Below are 17,014 nucleotides of genomic sequence, written 5' to 3' on the forward strand. Positions count from 1 at the left end.
CTTTGTGATAATGATACGCCTTTCTCACTTCCCTTTGAGAACTCTGGAAGGAGACCTGAACTTGTAGACATCTTCCACCCTTAATTAAAAGGCTCGAGGAAGTAGTAATAAATTGAACTTTTTTTCTGGTTTTTGCTTTAGCATCCAGTGCAGTATAGATGGCGAGTCCAGCCCATTCAGAGGAAGCTCATGCATGCCCAATATCTGTGAAGGCACTATCTGATGCCTCTGGTCCTCCTAATCTTTTTATTTCTTCTCCAGGAATGGTACTCTGGAGACCTGTGGATGTCCCTCTGTGTCCACCCTGTAGGTTCCAACATCTGTGACCCTTTTCTTATAGAGACAGAGCAGCACTCACGTCACCAGCTTGTACTGTGTATTTTGGAGCACTGCAACATCAGTTCTTGAATCTTCTTCTCACCCCTTTCCCATTTCTTTACAGGTAGCAGTGATACTGTCTGCATGCTTCCCACTGTGTCTTCAGATGCAGAACGTTAGGTTGCCTAATGAGAGATCACTTAATGCTGACTATGTGTCTTGCACCTTTATTTCCTCCCAGGCCAGGTTGCTGCTTCTCCCTCCAGCCAGCACCAGGTTCTGGGTGCAGGTGTTTCCCACTGACAGGTGTGGCTCACTCATGATCTTCCACCATAGCCCTTTAAACCTCAGTTATCCTGGACAGCCTTGAGGGGTCTCTTTCAGGCAGCCTGACAGTAACCTCAAGAGGACAGACTGACTGTCACACATTTGCTCCTTCCAGCTGTCATTTCAAACTGCGGTGGTGGAGAGGGTGAGGGGTATTTTTCCCTTTGTGAACCACTTCATGGGTCAACAATCTTACATTTTTCCCTTGGTGCACTTTGGAGGAAAGAGCCTGCCTTTCAGTACTGTAGCCTTATTTTCCTATCATAAGCTAAAGGGGGATATTCTAGGAGTATTTTATTGAATAGATTTTTCCCTGAGAAAATACCTATAGCAAGCAGGCTATCAGGAATTGGCTTTCTTCCTTTGGCATGTAGGACAGCTTATTACCTTTCTCATTTCTCTAACTTCAGTTGCTTCTCTTAGTATATTGTCCAAGGTCAAAAGGAACTCAAAAAGGATGAAGAATCTAGTTACAAGAATCTTTTCAATCTCTTCTATACCCTTTTCTTCCTTGAAAGGTCAAGTTCTTGTCAGGCACTCAGCTATAGGTTTGTTGAATGGGTGATGATGACCCCAGATCTTGGCAGAGCACAGCTGTCTGGTTAGAAAAGAGGATCTTGAAGAATATGGGAAGTCATACTTCTCCAAGAAGACTGGGTGAGAAGTACTTTCTCTCTCCTCAAGAGTTTTAGAGACTTTGACTCACTGTTGCCTGGATTTTGAACTTAAGACTGTACTTCTACAAGCAACATTGAGACCGTTGGAACTTCAGCTTTCCCCGCCCCGTCCCCCATCTTAAGGATTTAAAAAAAAATTTTTTTTTTAAAAGCAGCTTCTTCTTACAGATTTCTGGAGAAAACTTTGTAATTATGAAAGGAAATAGAGGCTAAAAAAAGCAGTTTAAAGATTTTTGATCTCCTGATGCTTTTGAACGTTTCTACTTTGCAGTAGAAACCTGTTTATATATGTATGACTATATCATCCTCGTATTGCCGCTCTCATTCTATCTGAAAAGCTGCTTCAAAAATTACCTGTCTTTGCTGTTGTTGCTATATCAGGTTATTAATAAAATTTTGGAACTGCCCGTGCCTTACATTTCTTGGGAGACTTTATACCTTTGATTTCCAGTACAGTTCTCTGTAATACCTCTTTTCTTGCTTCCTCTGCTAAAGTCTAAAGCTATAAATGGCCCCATCTCCTTTGCTCGTTCTCATGCTTGAGCATTTTTCGTTGCAGCTTTCTATTTCTGACTCAACAAGCTACGCTGGTAATTTCTCCAGGAGTCATGTTTCCTGCTTGAGGTTTATAAGTGTACTATTCAAACAATTAGCAAAATAAACCAAAAGACCTGATTTTAGCCGTTCCTGAAAGTTAGATCCCATTGAGGTAGCAGCCTTAGGCATGTGCATGTCATCATTTTGCTCTGGGAGACATTGAGCGTGGGCAGGAGGAGGCAGGGAGCAGTGGGGATTGCCTTCCACCAGGGGTCCGGCTGCTGCTGCACAGTGCTCCGGTCGCTATGGCTGGAAGCATCCAGCCCTGATTTAGTTGGATAAGTCTGGTGTCAGGAATACCAGGAAAGCAAATTTGTATGTTTTCACTTCTTTATATTTAGCAAAGAGTGGAATTTGATGGAAAAGCGATCCATGCTATTTGAGGTGGTTGGAGAAACTGATTCTTTTGTACCCATAGTATTAGGGCATAAATAACAGACCAGTGAGGCTCAGGTCAACCATGATGTAACTGGTTAAGCACCTGGATTAATGCCATAAGGGCTGGGTTCAGTTCTCAGTTTTGCACCATCTCTTTCTTTTAATGGTGATTTTGGTGGAGTGGATCACAAATGATGCCACCGTAACATCAAGTTTGTGTGCTTTTATTTTCTTTTTGAGAGAGAGATTTCAATAAAGATCCTTGCATACTATTTTTAGCTGGGGGAAAAAGTAAACTTTGATTTTCTTATTTGTATTTAACAGGTCTGTATATGATGACCAACCAAATGCACATCAGAGGTTTATGGAAAAACTAGATGCCTGCATACGTAACCATGACAGGGAGATAGAAAAGATGTGCAATTTTCACCATCAGGGCTTTGTGGATGCTATTACAGAACTTCTTAAAGTTAGGGCTGATGCAGAAAAATTAAAGGTAAGGAACTAGTTTTTTCGGAGTTTTATATATTATTTGTCTTGGAATTTAAAAAAAGGAACTTGACTCTTCTACTGAAGAATAAGAATTTAGTGATTATGACATACACTCTGATGTATACAACAATTTTTTAAAAGTGGATTATTTAAGATTTGTAATTAGAGCTGTTGCCTGATCCAGTAGTTTACGTTTACAAAGCTGAGTATTTTATTAGGTCTAATTCTGATTTTTTTTGTTTTTTAATGTATGTTTTCAGCAAATGTTACCAAAATTATTTTGCCCTTTTTAAAGGCTTTCTCAGAAGGTAACGAACAACAAACAAATGGCAAAACCAATATTTCTTACATAGGTCTTTTTCTAACCATGTGTTTATATGTCAGACCTTAGAAAAATTTAAAACCTTGATTAGAAAAATAAAAATACTGCAGTTATTCATGAGAAATAAATTTTCTTTACTTTGTAATGAGTAGGAGAGTAGGTGGAGTTAGTAGTTTTCATTAGAAATGAGAACTAAGATTTACTCCCAAACCAGAATGCAGAATAGTGAATTATGAGATCCGTCCCTTTTAGCTCTCTTTACACTTTTGAGAGCAAAATATGCACACCAGACAGAATGAGCATAGTTCATCAGAGGTTATGATTAGAAGAGCATTATATAAAGGATATTCAGATAACAAGAGACCAAATACAGCATCAATGAGGTCATTGAGCATCTTTGTTCAGAAATTAATGAGATTTTTAATAAACTAGAATGTGCTTCCTTATTATGATGACCTAATGAGTCACTTACTATGTGGGAAAATCTGAGGTCGAGCTTTGCCTGCACCTGCAGCATTAAAATGTTGCTGTGGTTTGGAGATTTCCACGTTTGATGTTAATCAACCACCCAGTGTTTGCATTCAGCAAAGTATGAATGTTTAATTACCATAAAATGCAATCACCATTTCTTACAGACAATGAATGGCCCATAGAGCTCATTGAGGTTATCAAAAAGGGACCAGTGGTCAATTGGGTCAATGATTTGAATTGTTTGACAGACCTACAGAAACAAGGAAAGTTCAAAAATCCCAAGTAAATTTGAGAAGTTTGCCACAGAATCTGTTAGAAAGAACTGTCATAAGTAATTGAAGTTAACAAAAGCCCTTTGCGATCAAAAGTTCAAGTTCAAGCTGTAGAGTTAATTTGAATTTGCATTTCTTTGTTCTAAGTTTCTCATGAAGCATGATCTGATTACAAGGGTGAGCAGTCACATCAGGGCAATATATGCATATTTGTCTAACAAAGGTGAAATTATTTTTAAGGTCCAAGTTACTGATACCAACCGAAGGCTTCAGGATGCTGGGAAAGAGGTGAGAAAGTGGTGCTTCCTATATGGGCATTATGAATATTTGTAGCAAATTAAATTTATTTGCCTAATTTAATTGTGATTTTTTTTTTTTTCTTTCTTTTTTTTTTTTTTTTAAATCTCTAAGGTGATAGCCCAAACAGAGGAAATCATCCGATGTAGAGTTCAGCAACGGAATATTACAACAGTTGTGGAAAAACTACAGTTGTGTCTTCCAGGTGAGTGACCTATAGCTAAATACGATGGCAAATTAAATACAGTAAGTCACAGTAGCCAAAATGGAAAAGAATTTTGTTTTTTAAGTTGTGGTCCTGTAACATCCAGTTCAACACAAAAATTAGTGGGCTTTAAAACAATGTCAACTCATAGGTTCCATCTCTTTTACAATACTTGACATAGAGTAATTATGACACTTTGTGAGGAGCCGGTGAGACAGATATAAATGATGCAAACAACGAAGCCACATACAACTTTAAATGAAATAATATTTTAATATGATAAATAATGAATTTGTTGCTTAAGAGGCTGGGTTTTACTGTTTGAATTCTAGGGAAAATACTAATGATTCTGTTTCAACATTGTACTTTTAGCTCTGTGTCTTTACAGGCTTTTTTTTTTTTTATAAAGCATAAGAGCTCTAAATGATGTTTCAGAAGGGTCATGTTGTAGGATTGCACACAACTCTATAAGGGTTTCATCCTGTTTGTGATACTGGCGTAAAACAGATTTGAGAATTTTTCTTTGCAAAGTCTTGTTGTTGACTTGTTATGAGTACAGTAGGTGGTACTGTTGCCATTTAATGGAGAGAGGTCATAGGCTGGTAATGCAGATAAAGTTATGGTATGTAGTAAGTGAATGAATATGCTTGATATATACAGTGTCTACTGTTACGTTTCATCTTAATTCTTTTTCATTTAAAGGCTGTTAAGAGTTCAGTTCTTTTTTCTTAGCTGCATTCTAGAATTAATTTTTTTTTTGCTAGTTTTATCACATTTATGTTACAGTAGGAATTAAATAAGGTAAATTTAGCATATCCTTTTCTGTGGTTTATTTTGTCCTTTACAGTATATATTTTCCTCTTTTATTAACTAAAGCCACAGTAAGGTCCATGGGTTAATCTGCTTGTTTTTATGCAGTGCTGGAAATGTACAGCAAACTAAAAGAACAGATGAATGTAAAAAGGTGAGTGAACTTATTTCTATGAGTAAAATATAACATTTGTAAGTAAACTGATAGAAAACCAAACACTGATGTAGACATGTAAGTATTCTAAGTCCTGTAGCTTGGTATGTGTAGTTGTCTTTTCATAATACCTTGTCTGTGTTTCAAGAATGTCACTGCAAGTGAACAAATGTTATATTAAATATAAAGACTTCTAGGAGCTTAGTGATTGCCATGAAAAATAATGTTTACTTAAATAAGCATAACATGCAGTGAAATTACAATTGTAAAATGTGAAGTGTATTATTTTTTTAATACTTAAAACAGTTTAAGAAGCAAGAATCATAAGATCCTTAGGGAGTAAAGATATTTCAGAGTACCTTAATACCTGATTAATCTGTCATAATGTATTTGAATTGAATTCATAATCCAAGAAAAAAGGACATTTCACTTCATATACCTTTCCTTAGACTTATCTGGTATCTCTGTGCTAATCTGTTGTGTACATGGGGCTACAAGAATGAAGTGCAGAAAATGTGCTGGTGTTTGGGTTGTTTTCGCTCTGTGACAAAATGACTTGTTAAAATAAAACCATAATTAAAAATAAATTTCTAGAATAATGGTTTCGAACTGGTACATGACCAGTTGCTCCTTCCTCTGTTGTGTCTTTGCTTTCCATCTTCTCAGAGAGCCACTTACTGCTGCTGTAACCCCAGCATTCCCAGTTCTCTCTGTGTGACAGCTTGACTGCCCCTGCCCCCCTGTAGCTGTCATCCTGTCCCACTGGGGCTGCTGCTGCTGCCTTGTACCTCATGCACACTCACCGCAGGAATACCACTGCTTCTCTTTTCCTGATTTCTACAGCCTCATTGCCACCTTCATCCCTGCCTGCTTTTCATACAGCCTCAGTCACACCGATTACTCTGTGTCTTCCTTTGCGGGATTCATGATCGTTGTCATTGCCTCTTTGTGCACCTGGCACCACTGCAGCAAGCTTCTGCTAACAAGTCTGTCTGGACCTGTTTCCATTTGGAACTAGCTATGCATAGTAAGGTGTCTACAAGACTACTGTGTAATCTAGATTTACTTCTGGACTGTTTGTCTGGATTTCTGTTGTCTGGGTAGCCAACACCTCCTGCCATACCACTGGACATCTGAAAATCCTCAACAAAGGCCACTGTGTATGAGTAAATCAGCTCTAAAGCCTGTGTGCAGACATGTCCAAAATGCATCACATGTACTGTACACATCAGATCAATCAGCATTGCAGCAAATCTGATGCATCTTTGACAGTGGTATATGTCCTACTTGATACCTGTGCACACATGCTGTCTGGGAGGTCTGCTGCAGAAATAGAAGAGCTTTAAGAATAACCTAATAGCTATGGCACTATGCTGTCTCTTCTTAACAGTCAAAACTTGCTAGATGTGAACCAGTGTGGTAGATCTTATCAGCTTGACTACTATACGCTATTTCCTCTGAACAGGACACTGATTTGATATCTGCTTAGAATAGCTGGCAGCATGTTGTTGCAGTGCTCTTGGAGCAGCTCAGCAGAAAGATGTAAACAGTCCAGTGCTCTTCCTAGTCTGGTCAGAGAACAGACTGCAGGGTGTGCTGTCTGAATCGCACTGCTTCCATCTGCAAGGTGGTCTGTAGAGCACGCTATGTTTAGCATGTTGAAAATATGAAAACATTGGAATTAAGGCCTGCGTTCTGCCATTCCCTTACTCTGTTAGGCAAGACAAGCAGCATCCCGGCTTTAGAATTACAAGGGAAGTTATAGTTCCTAATGTCATCACAGAGAGATCACTTAGGTGAGGTAAAATTGCAGATGGCTTTTAGCATTTTTGACTCATGTTTGCTAGGAGTTTTGTAGAGTCCACTGATGGTTGATGTGCTTTCTGAGAAATCATCAGTACTCTTTAAATCTAAAACTAGATTTCTATTATTTAAGAGATTCAGATCTGATAATTTTCCTGCGGAAGGAGTTGCCAGACAAGAAGTCTTAAAAGTTAAAGGATGATATACTGAATTGAGGGGTTTGGACATGTCATTGTCATACCATAAAAAGATCTAAGGGAGAGGGGAGATGCCATAGCTTTGATGTACCATACCTTGAAATCACATGGAGTGCAGAAGGCTTAGACTCTGCTGCAGGCTACTGCTCCAGCTCAGGTATCTCTTTCATTAGCTATGTTACAGTTACTACTTTGCCTGTGACTTAAAATTCCCTATAATACACCCTAGAGGTGGCTATCCTGTGAAGCTTGCAGGTAATTCAAATGGTAATTTCCTTGTGGCTTAGCAGGCCACAAATCCAAAGAGTGAATGTATCCTGGCCTTTATCACTAAGTGATTGAGCAATAGCAGACACCCATAGTGTCAGCGCAAAGACCTGATAGCTGATGTGTGCAGATACAGGGGATTTCAAAACTTATGTTCCTAAGTTTTGCTGTGAAGCTTTCCTGGAAGAGTCAGAGAGAGGAGCATTCACAATCCCTGTCTTAACAAAAACAATGAGGAATGTTTATTTTAGGCAAAGATAATTTTTCTCATAAACCTTTACTGAGGTTTGTTAATGCAGCAAAGCTTTCACTGGTCATTTTTAAAAAGACCTCTTTTCTTTTGTCTTTCTCTGCTTGCAGCCTGTCAGAATATATTTTTGTTATTCTGTTGTCTTACAGTCTTGCACTGTGAGTAACATAGCATTTCTAATGTTTAAAGGAAGGGAAGATGAAAGTGTGGATATTCTGTATTTTTGGGGGACAGTTGTTTTACGATAAAGATTGGAATTCCATTTCCTTTTCTCCATGGCAGACACCTTTTAAGATAATGCAGGATTTTGGGTGTGGAATACATACTGGTTTATGCAGATGGAATGGAGGTTTACTGGAGTCCAAGAAGCCATCTATTGATAGCAACTTTTGGTCCCTATGAACATGGGCTATGTTTGAACTGATGACCTAGAGGTGAAAGACTCTGTATCCTATTTATCTGTCTCCTGAGCCATGGATAACACAAGTTGACAAGAACTATAGTTGTGAGAGGAAGCAACTGTGGAATCTGCTCTGAAGAGACAAAATTGGCTGGAAAGAGTTATGCAGGGTTTAAAGTCTTAGCTGAGGAAGCACAGGGGAGAGGCATGGTCTCTCCTCTGCTCTCCAGAACACCTAGTGGAGGCCATGCATTTAAACTGAACTACCTAGATCTTTAAGTAAGAGATAAGATCATCACACATTTTATACAGCTCTGTTACCATGGCCTGTGCATTTGGATTTTGATATGTGTCTCTGGAGAAAGTTTCCAGCTGCTTCAAGTGATTGTGGTCTAATGGGGAATTGTTAGAACTGGTGTTTTTACAATAGGTATTACAAAAAAAACCCCAAACCTGCCATACAATGAAAATAATTCAATAAATCAATCTGCTAAGGTGGTTGCTGAATCTTCTCGAATCTACTGTGGGAAGGACTAAAGAAAGAGCATGGTCTTCAGATTGAGCTTTTTGCCCTGAAAGACTTGGATTTGTTTTCTGACCTTACTATAAGCTTTCTTCTGAACGGTGGGGAAGATAGAGTTGGTTAGTTATTTAGGTTACTAAGTCTCACTGAGACAGTCATGCAGCCCTTCCAAGCATTCAAATAAACCGTAAGACATAAAGGAAGCAAATAGGAAAACTTCCTAATTTATATAATTTGGTTCTACCCATGTCTATATGGAAAGATATTGGAACAGATACAAGTGATGGTGATTTGATTTTGGTTTTCTGCATTGTTTTGGAACAATGTCAAAATGAAGCACTGGATTTTACCAACTGCAAATCAATACTTACCAGAGGTACCATGGATCTGGCAAAAAACCCCATCAAAATATATATTTGATACTGAACTGTCAGTTGCTTGCTTTCTCACTGTTCTCGCAACCCTATTTGTTTGATAATTTCTGTTTAAAATCTCCTACCACATCATTATGGACGAAGAAGGTATTCCACAGATCTTTTTTTTTTTCACATAGCAATCTTTAATCTGATTTTAAGAAATATTGAGCTTTTGACTCACTTTACAGAAGTTTCAGTTAGTAGTGCCTTGATCTCAGTTTGTGGTCCTTTGGGGCAACTGATAAAATTGGTATGCTGGGGAAGTTTAAAATTAGGTTTAGAATTGTTAAGGCAACTAGATCTAAAACCAAAATAAATAGATAGTTGTTCCTGTGGTGAATGGTTTTCAATTGCAATTTCAATATATCATCTTCAAGATCTCTGTGATTGTGACTTTTCCACAATATTATTGAAAAATTCCAATGAACTCCCTTAAATCTGTTTAGTAGAGTACAAAAAGTTTTCCATATTTACTCAGTGGAAATGTACTAAGCAAGAATATACAGTATTTGTCTCTGAGCAAAGCACAAAAGTTGAAGAACACTACTATTTTTTTCTTTGTAAATTGTTTCCTTAATTAAAATAAAATTATAATTTTAAGGTTATTGTCTCACCTCTTGTTTTTTCAGCAGGAAATTTTGGGACATGACTATATCTTTCTTTACTCAAAAGGCTTGTGTACAAATATCTTATTCTCAGTAAAATTCACAGCCTTTGAGTTCATCTTGCTCTTGTCCTGTGTAGGTTCTTGACTGCTCTAGTTTATCTTGATGGGGCTTTTTTAGTAAGTTATGGTGTTTCTCTTAACTGCCTCCAAATGACACTCTGCTGATAAAAATCTTAAAAGTTCTGTCATTTAAAACATAACTTAATACTTAGTGTACTCTAAAGTAACGGTCACTTTCTTTTTCTTTTGGATTTTTTGTGTGTTGATGTTTCAAATTCTAGTACAGACCTGACTACTCTGTGCCTGGGCCTTGGACATTTTGTAAAATGCCAGCTCCATTTTAGAATAAGATGATGCAAACCACTAATCTTTTGTTTGGTGGGGTTTTTTGTTTGGTTGGTTGGTTTGGGGGGTGTTGTTGTTGTTGTTGTTGTTTTTCCAGTCCCGCTTCTTGCTAGTTTTAGAAGTTTCCATTTTTATAGTTTGGAGATGCTGGTAAAATCCATCTTGCAGTTTTCTGGTTCTGATGACAAGATGGATCAGTTCTGAACAGTCTTATCATATGACCTCTATTGGTGTTTCAAACTTGTGACTTCAGTTTCAAAGCTTACATTATAAATTCTGCATTGGGGAACATATTCTTACAAGATTAGCTCAGAAGAATAGACAGAGGACTGCTGTATTTATATAAAAAAATAGCTTTGAAGATACTTCTTTAACTCATTTGTAGTCAAATGGGCAATCTTCACCTTACATGATTGATAATGTATGATGGGAACTAATAATATTGTTGTCAAAAACTTCAGCATTGAGTTAAATCTATGGAATGTTTTTAAAGCAAAATATACAAATACATCATTCCATGAAATGATATGCAAAACTTTTTAGTTTAAATCCTGACCTGCAGATGACCTTCAAATTAATAAGACTTCAGTGCTTTATCAGAACAGATGTTAAAAGGGCAAGGTCCTGAGCTCCATATAGATATATAATTAGTAAGGGACTCTAGAATGGATTTAAACTGGATTATGTTAATTCTGATCTTAGAGACAGCACTCAAAAACCTTCCAGATGAACTAACAGTGTTCTGATAAGCTGATCCGTATAATTTAAATAAAAACCTTTTATACGATTTTGATGCTATTATGGTTTTATTCCCCAGAAGTCTCACCATGTGGCACTCCTGGTCATTTACTATTTAAAAAACCAAAAACCACACACATAAAACCCCCAGACTCCTTCTTATCTGCAACATTCCCGTCACCTTATGTATATTTTATATAAACCAAGTATATAATAAACAAAAGCTCCTAATTTACACTTGAAACCTCTTTATTTGCAGTGTCCGGAAAGCAGTTGTGTTCTTGAATAAAAGAGAAGATTTTTCCCATCCTCCAGCTATGCTGAATTGTTAACTTAGAAATGTCTTGATTGAGAAAATTCAAAACAATGTGTTTACTTCAGAATGGAACAAGAAGTTATGACTGTAGTATTAATAATTTATTATTGGTTGTCTACAGAAGGGGAGCCAACAGCTTGAATTGTATTTCAGTTTGAAAGTGTTTACTCACTATATCTACAAAGTAATATCCAGAAGCGAAAGAACTGGAAAGGATACTTTTCCAGGTTTTCTTGAACATTTGAAGGGACTTTGCTCATATTCAGCTTTTCCCTTTCAAAATGATTTGGCAATTTTCCAGTACTGATTGTGTAGGACTTTCAGGAAGAAAAAGAAACTAAGGTTATAATATGAGAAGCTAAAAATGGGCTGAGGATATTACCCTGTATTTGTGGAAAGAAAGGGTTGGAACTAACAGCAAATTAACTTAGCCTGATCTCAGTTTTTCTGCTTTTCCTGTTCCAAGACCAAGCTAGAAGGCATCGGTTCACCTTATTCTGTTCTAATAGGCCAAAGTAAATGCATTTTCCCAAAAGCCTCCTGGGATGAGTAGCTGGTGAGAATACTGTGTAAAGGAAAATTACTGTCACATCTACAACTAATCGCTGTCCTATTCATGTTTAACCTGTTTCCTGCACCTCTCTTTAAAATGTTGTTGACATTACAAATTCGTTGATCGTGGTGTTTCTGTTTATTGCCTTCTTAGTTTAGCTGTCTATCTCAGTATTGACCCACTTCTTTTTTACTTCATCTTTTCAGTAAAGTAAAAATTTTCACAAGCATTCTGCCTTACAAACCTGTGTGACATTTGAAAGTTAAAGAGAAAGGTATTGACTTCAGGAATAGGCATGTAGGAGCCTGACTCAGCTCTGAATCACCTCCTTGTGGTGTTCATCTCTCTACTGATTATAAGAGAAAGCATGGAAAGCCAATTTCCTTCAATTAAAATTTCCTTCTTTAAATGTTTCCCTAAATCAGCTGAAAGCATCAAGATTTTACTTACACGCTACAGGCCTGAAGTTGATAAAAGGTTTTAGTAAGTCTTGCCCCAGAACCCCTGTAATCTATGAGAGAACTGAGAGCAAAGAGAGGTAAATAACTGTAGTAATAGATAGAGTTGATGTCTCAGTATTTGGTAGCTTTCTGTTGTGAAAATTGTTCGAGTCGTTCTTTAATTTTTTAATTTATTTTGCAGTTAAATCACTTTTTACACTTAGTTTTAACTTCAGTATTTCTTTAAACTCATTGTCCCATATGTAAAATTTCACAACACAGTTATGAATGTATGGTATAACATCTGCATAGTGTATGGACACGAGAGAAAGTATTTATTGGTGTTTTGTTTTTTCCCCCCTCTCAGGCCATTCTTCCATATTTCTGCTACAAATAGTCTGTAGGCTAATAGAACACGGAAGTATAGAGAATATTAAGCAGTCTTTGTTGGTTTGGGTTTTTTAAAACCCTCTGACCTTAATGCTTTTTCAAAGTAGTTGTTTTCTTGATGTGATATACTGTATTTTGTCAGAAGAATTAAATAGATTCATGCTTTACAGCAAAATATGATATGCTGCTGGAAAAAATATTGCTTTAGATAAGTGTATAGATGTCTTTTCCAGCTAAGGATGGTGCAAAGAGGGTGGGGTGTGGATGTGTGTATATGTTCACATGTACCTAAAGAAAGCAGATACATACAGGCACGCTTTTCCAAGATTTTTTTCATTGTTTGGTGCGTATACGGCAATGTTGGGTGATTGGCAATTTGTGTTTCAGAAAAAAAGAACTCATAAAACCCCCTAATAAATGCAATCTAGAAGGGGAAATAATTGTTATGGCTTTAGTGCCTCAATTCTGCAGGATGCTCCATGTGGTGTTAGGACTCTATTGATGAGAACAGCTAATACCATAGGAGCCTACTTAAAATTTTGACTTGACTGAGTCACTCTCACAGTTTACTCTTGGGTTTTTTTTTCCAAACTAAAGCATTATATGGCTGACCTTTTGTTTCTTAATTTTTCTAAGAACAGGGTAATTTCATTAGGTATGTATTGCATGCATGATAATGATATCCTATATTTGATATACAAAGTATTTTATTAAAATTTTATAAGAAGCTACACAATTTGATTTTAATCTCTTTGTAGATACTATTCTGCTTTAAAAACAATGGAACAGCTAGAAAATCTATATCTTCCTAGAGTTAGCCAATACCGGTTTTGCCAGATAATGATAGAAAATCTTCCAAAACTGCGTGAAGAAATAAAAGAAATATCCATGTCTGATCTCAAGGATTTCTTAGAGAGTATTCGAAAGCATTCTGACAGAATTGGGGAAACTGCCATGAAGCAGGTAAGCCAACCTAACAGGATGACTTCAGTCCTGTTATCTACTGAAAATACCAGTGTTGATAGTCTCAGGTTAGCCCAAAAGATTTGTCTATGGATTATAGTCATCACATAGACCTTTGAGTAAAGATGGAGAGCTGTGAAATGCTTGCTGACATCTTGGGTAGTTTCTTCTCCTGGACATGAAGTTGTCATTCTAGTGGTTCCTGGCTAACACAGGAAGCAGCAGTGTGATACTTCAGTAGCCTCAAACTTTCTTTCCAAATTTGTATGTGTCCTAGACAAGAAGGGACAAATTGTGAAATACTTTGAGTAGTCAACTCCTAGACAGTTTGTAACTCAGCAGCTACTACACCAAAACAAAGAGCAGCCTATCTGGCCAGCTGGCAAGGATGAATAAGACTAAAAAGTGTTGAGATAGCTGCTTCGTCCTTTCTAAAGTACTACTAATGCAGAGGACTGAGGTGAGAGCCAGGAGGAGACCTGGGACAGCTGGAGCCCTTGCCTGTTCCATCACAGAATAATCTGCCACTTCAAAGCACTGGTACTGGGCAAGCTTTAAAGCAGTTAATGCTTTTAAAATTTATTTGGAGAGCAAGCAAAGTTTTAATTTTTGTTGGGCAGAGTTCAGGTTGGGTTGCCATTTTGTCATCAAAGAAAGGTTCCTGTAAAATGCAGCATTGATTATTATAAATGAAATTTAATCGCAAGATTATACTCTGCTACCTTGTTGCATTTCTTTCAATAGTAAGGACAATATAGTGTATTTGGCTTCTGCAGCTGTCTGCTCACTAAGACTTAACTGAAGACAGCAAACAAATAGCTGGAAACTCTGTGATAACTGTACTTCATTTAAATATCGATTCTCTGTTTAAAATTTATGATCAGGAAAATTACAGATTACTTTTTTTATTTTTTCTTCCTTTAAAATTGTATTCTGGGGATTAGGGAACAATTATGCAGAAATTAGCTATTGAACTAATTTAACATCCCAAACTGATTAAAGACAAAATCATCAGTGTAGGCTGAGAACAGACATCTTGCAGTTACACTGATGTGTGTTCAATAGCACCACCTGTTTTTCATGTCATAGCATATACTCATCAGTGATGAAATTTGCATTACATCCCTCTTTATTGGTACTACTCTTAAAACAGGCACAGCAGCAGAAAACCTTTAGTACCACTCTTCAGAAGCAGAATAATCTAAACTATGGTCGGAATATGCATTTAGGTAGAAGTAGAATTTTGGAATCCAAGAATGAAATTACATTGAAGCGAACGTTTGAAGATGATGATGAACACGAAGAAGAGGTAACTTAATACTAAATCAGCATGTTTTATTTAAAGTGAATTTTATAGATTTATTTAACAAAACTTGCACTATGCTGCCTGTAGATGGTCAACATTAGTTAGGAGGAACCAGAGAACACCTTCAAGGGACACCAGTCCAGATCAGCATTTTAGGGCGAAAAAACAGTGCCAAAATATTAGTTGTACTAATGCTAGCTTTAACATCATGGTTGGGGACATTCAATGGGATAGAACTTGTAATTATTCTGGAATTCAGTTGCAATTTACATTATGTATTACCTGCCCACTGTAAATGATATGTCACCCACTGAAATATTCTGCTTTTGCTAAAGTCAGCATTTCTGCGTTGAGGACTTCAGCTTGTGTTAGAACTCTTTCCGCTATCAAATATCCAGTATTCATAAATTGAATAAAACAGTGAGTATTTAGACCTTAAATCTGGTGCTCTGAAAACACAGTGAAAGGAGTCTGGTCTTGTAACACGAATAAAATCTAGTACTGTAGTACAAAGGGAGGGGAGAGTCGAGCAATTAATTTACATTTGTGATAGAACCCATCCATTTTTGGGTCCTTATTAAGGGGACAAGTTCTGTTGGTCATGTAATCACATTTTGCGCATTATATGCTTTTTATGCTTTGTATACTTTTCTTTTTCATTTCCTTCTTCAGGTTTTAACTGCCCAAGATCTTGTAGACTTTTCTCCAGTCTATAGGTGTTTGCACATCTATTCAGTTTTGGTATGTATTAAGGTGACCTCAAAAAGATATTTTACTTTTTGAAGTTGAATATTTATTTTTGTATTTTTCATACTGTAATGGTTCCTAAGCAAGCAAGCATATTGCTTCTAGTAGTAGTAGTTCTGGATGAGCCAGTTGAGGTCAGTAGAGTATGGATACTCAGGGCATGGATACATGTTTTATTTTATATGCATAATAAAGGACACACAGCAAGACATTAATTACATAAGTGTTCTTAAGAATATATGTAAAATATGCATGTCTGCCTCAACAGTGGTATCGGCACTTTTGCAGTTCCCCCACCTGTTCCATGTTACCTAAATGTTTGGGGGGATATGGTCAATATTACAAAATACAGGAACATTCAGTCTGAATCTTGTGGAAATCGGAATAGTAGAGGAAAACAGCAAGCAAACACTGGAGATTGTGACAGGCTGAGCTCAGGCAGATTAGGTGGGATTCAGTGGCAGAGACACAGTAGCCCATTTTAGCTGCTGTAAAAGAGATACAATGCACAAGCTAACAAGGATGAAAACTTTTTGGGGGAAACTTGGTAATAAATTATTTATTATTTTCTCACATTTCCTATGTCTTAATTACTTTTAAGTCAGATTACATATAAAATAAGTATCAGGGCATATAGATGAAGTACTCTGAAGTATTGTTAATCCTACAATTTCAGCTGGACCTGGCTTCAAGCATTCAGGCTGGGTTGTTCTTTTTATGGAATCCTTGCAGCTGTGTAACATGGAAACTTATACCTTGAAATTACTTTGTTTTTTAAAGAAAGAATCCAAACAAAAGCATCAGTAATTACATGAGTAATTATTCATCTCAATGAAAGAACAAGACAGACAGAAAGACAGGCTACCAGAACTATTAAAAAAGAATGGACCATTTCTTTTTACAGAGGAAATGAGTGTGAAATAACACATGAAAAAGAATGTGTTAAGTTAAATACACCAGTTGAAGTAAAATTAATAGATGACATTTAAAAGTAATATGTGAGTATGTTTTTCACTTTGACAAGGATCCTGATGTTGGATCCTTGATCCAAGGATATGCTCTTTGGGTTTGCACAGAAAGTTTGCCAGCTTCCAAATTTACTGGAGACAGAAAACAACTTGGAGTGCTCTCTGATACCAGAAAGGGTTGTTGATGTCTTCAGAATAGGGCTTCTGTCTTTCCTGCCAGCATAATCTAATTAATAAGCCATGGTAGCATTATCAAGAGTTGTGCATTAACCCCTTCTTGGAGTCCTTCTCATTTACCTCCTGCTGTAAACCATCCGTTTTGGAGTTTAGAGAACTTCATGACGACAGCAAAGGACGGGAGTTGATGCCACGTGGCTATTCATTACATTTCTAGATCAAGGACTT

At 37.0% G+C, this 17,014-nt stretch overlaps 1 protein-coding gene across 1 annotated transcript in view; it reads left to right on the top strand.

The window, feature by feature from the left end:
- The window catches only part of EXOC6 (exocyst complex component 6), a 95,181-nt gene that overhangs the window by 15,352 nt on the left and 62,815 nt on the right, over positions 1-17,014 (top strand). The window contains exons 2-8 of the mRNA XM_010565025.1: positions 2,622-2,793; positions 4,095-4,142; positions 4,266-4,356; positions 5,275-5,320; positions 13,384-13,588; positions 14,742-14,897; positions 15,567-15,635. Coding sequence (XP_010563327.1) covers positions 2,622-2,793; positions 4,095-4,142; positions 4,266-4,356; positions 5,275-5,320; positions 13,384-13,588; positions 14,742-14,897; positions 15,567-15,635 — 787 coding nt within the window. The remainder of the gene's footprint in view (positions 1-2,621; positions 2,794-4,094; positions 4,143-4,265; positions 4,357-5,274; positions 5,321-13,383; positions 13,589-14,741; positions 14,898-15,566; positions 15,636-17,014) is intronic.

Source organism: Haliaeetus leucocephalus, unplaced genomic scaffold (genome assembly GCF_000737465.1).
Source record: "Haliaeetus leucocephalus isolate CR32 unplaced genomic scaffold, Haliaeetus_leucocephalus-4.0 Scaffold184, whole genome shotgun sequence".
Classification (NCBI taxonomy): Eukaryota; Metazoa; Chordata; class Aves; order Accipitriformes; family Accipitridae; genus Haliaeetus; species Haliaeetus leucocephalus.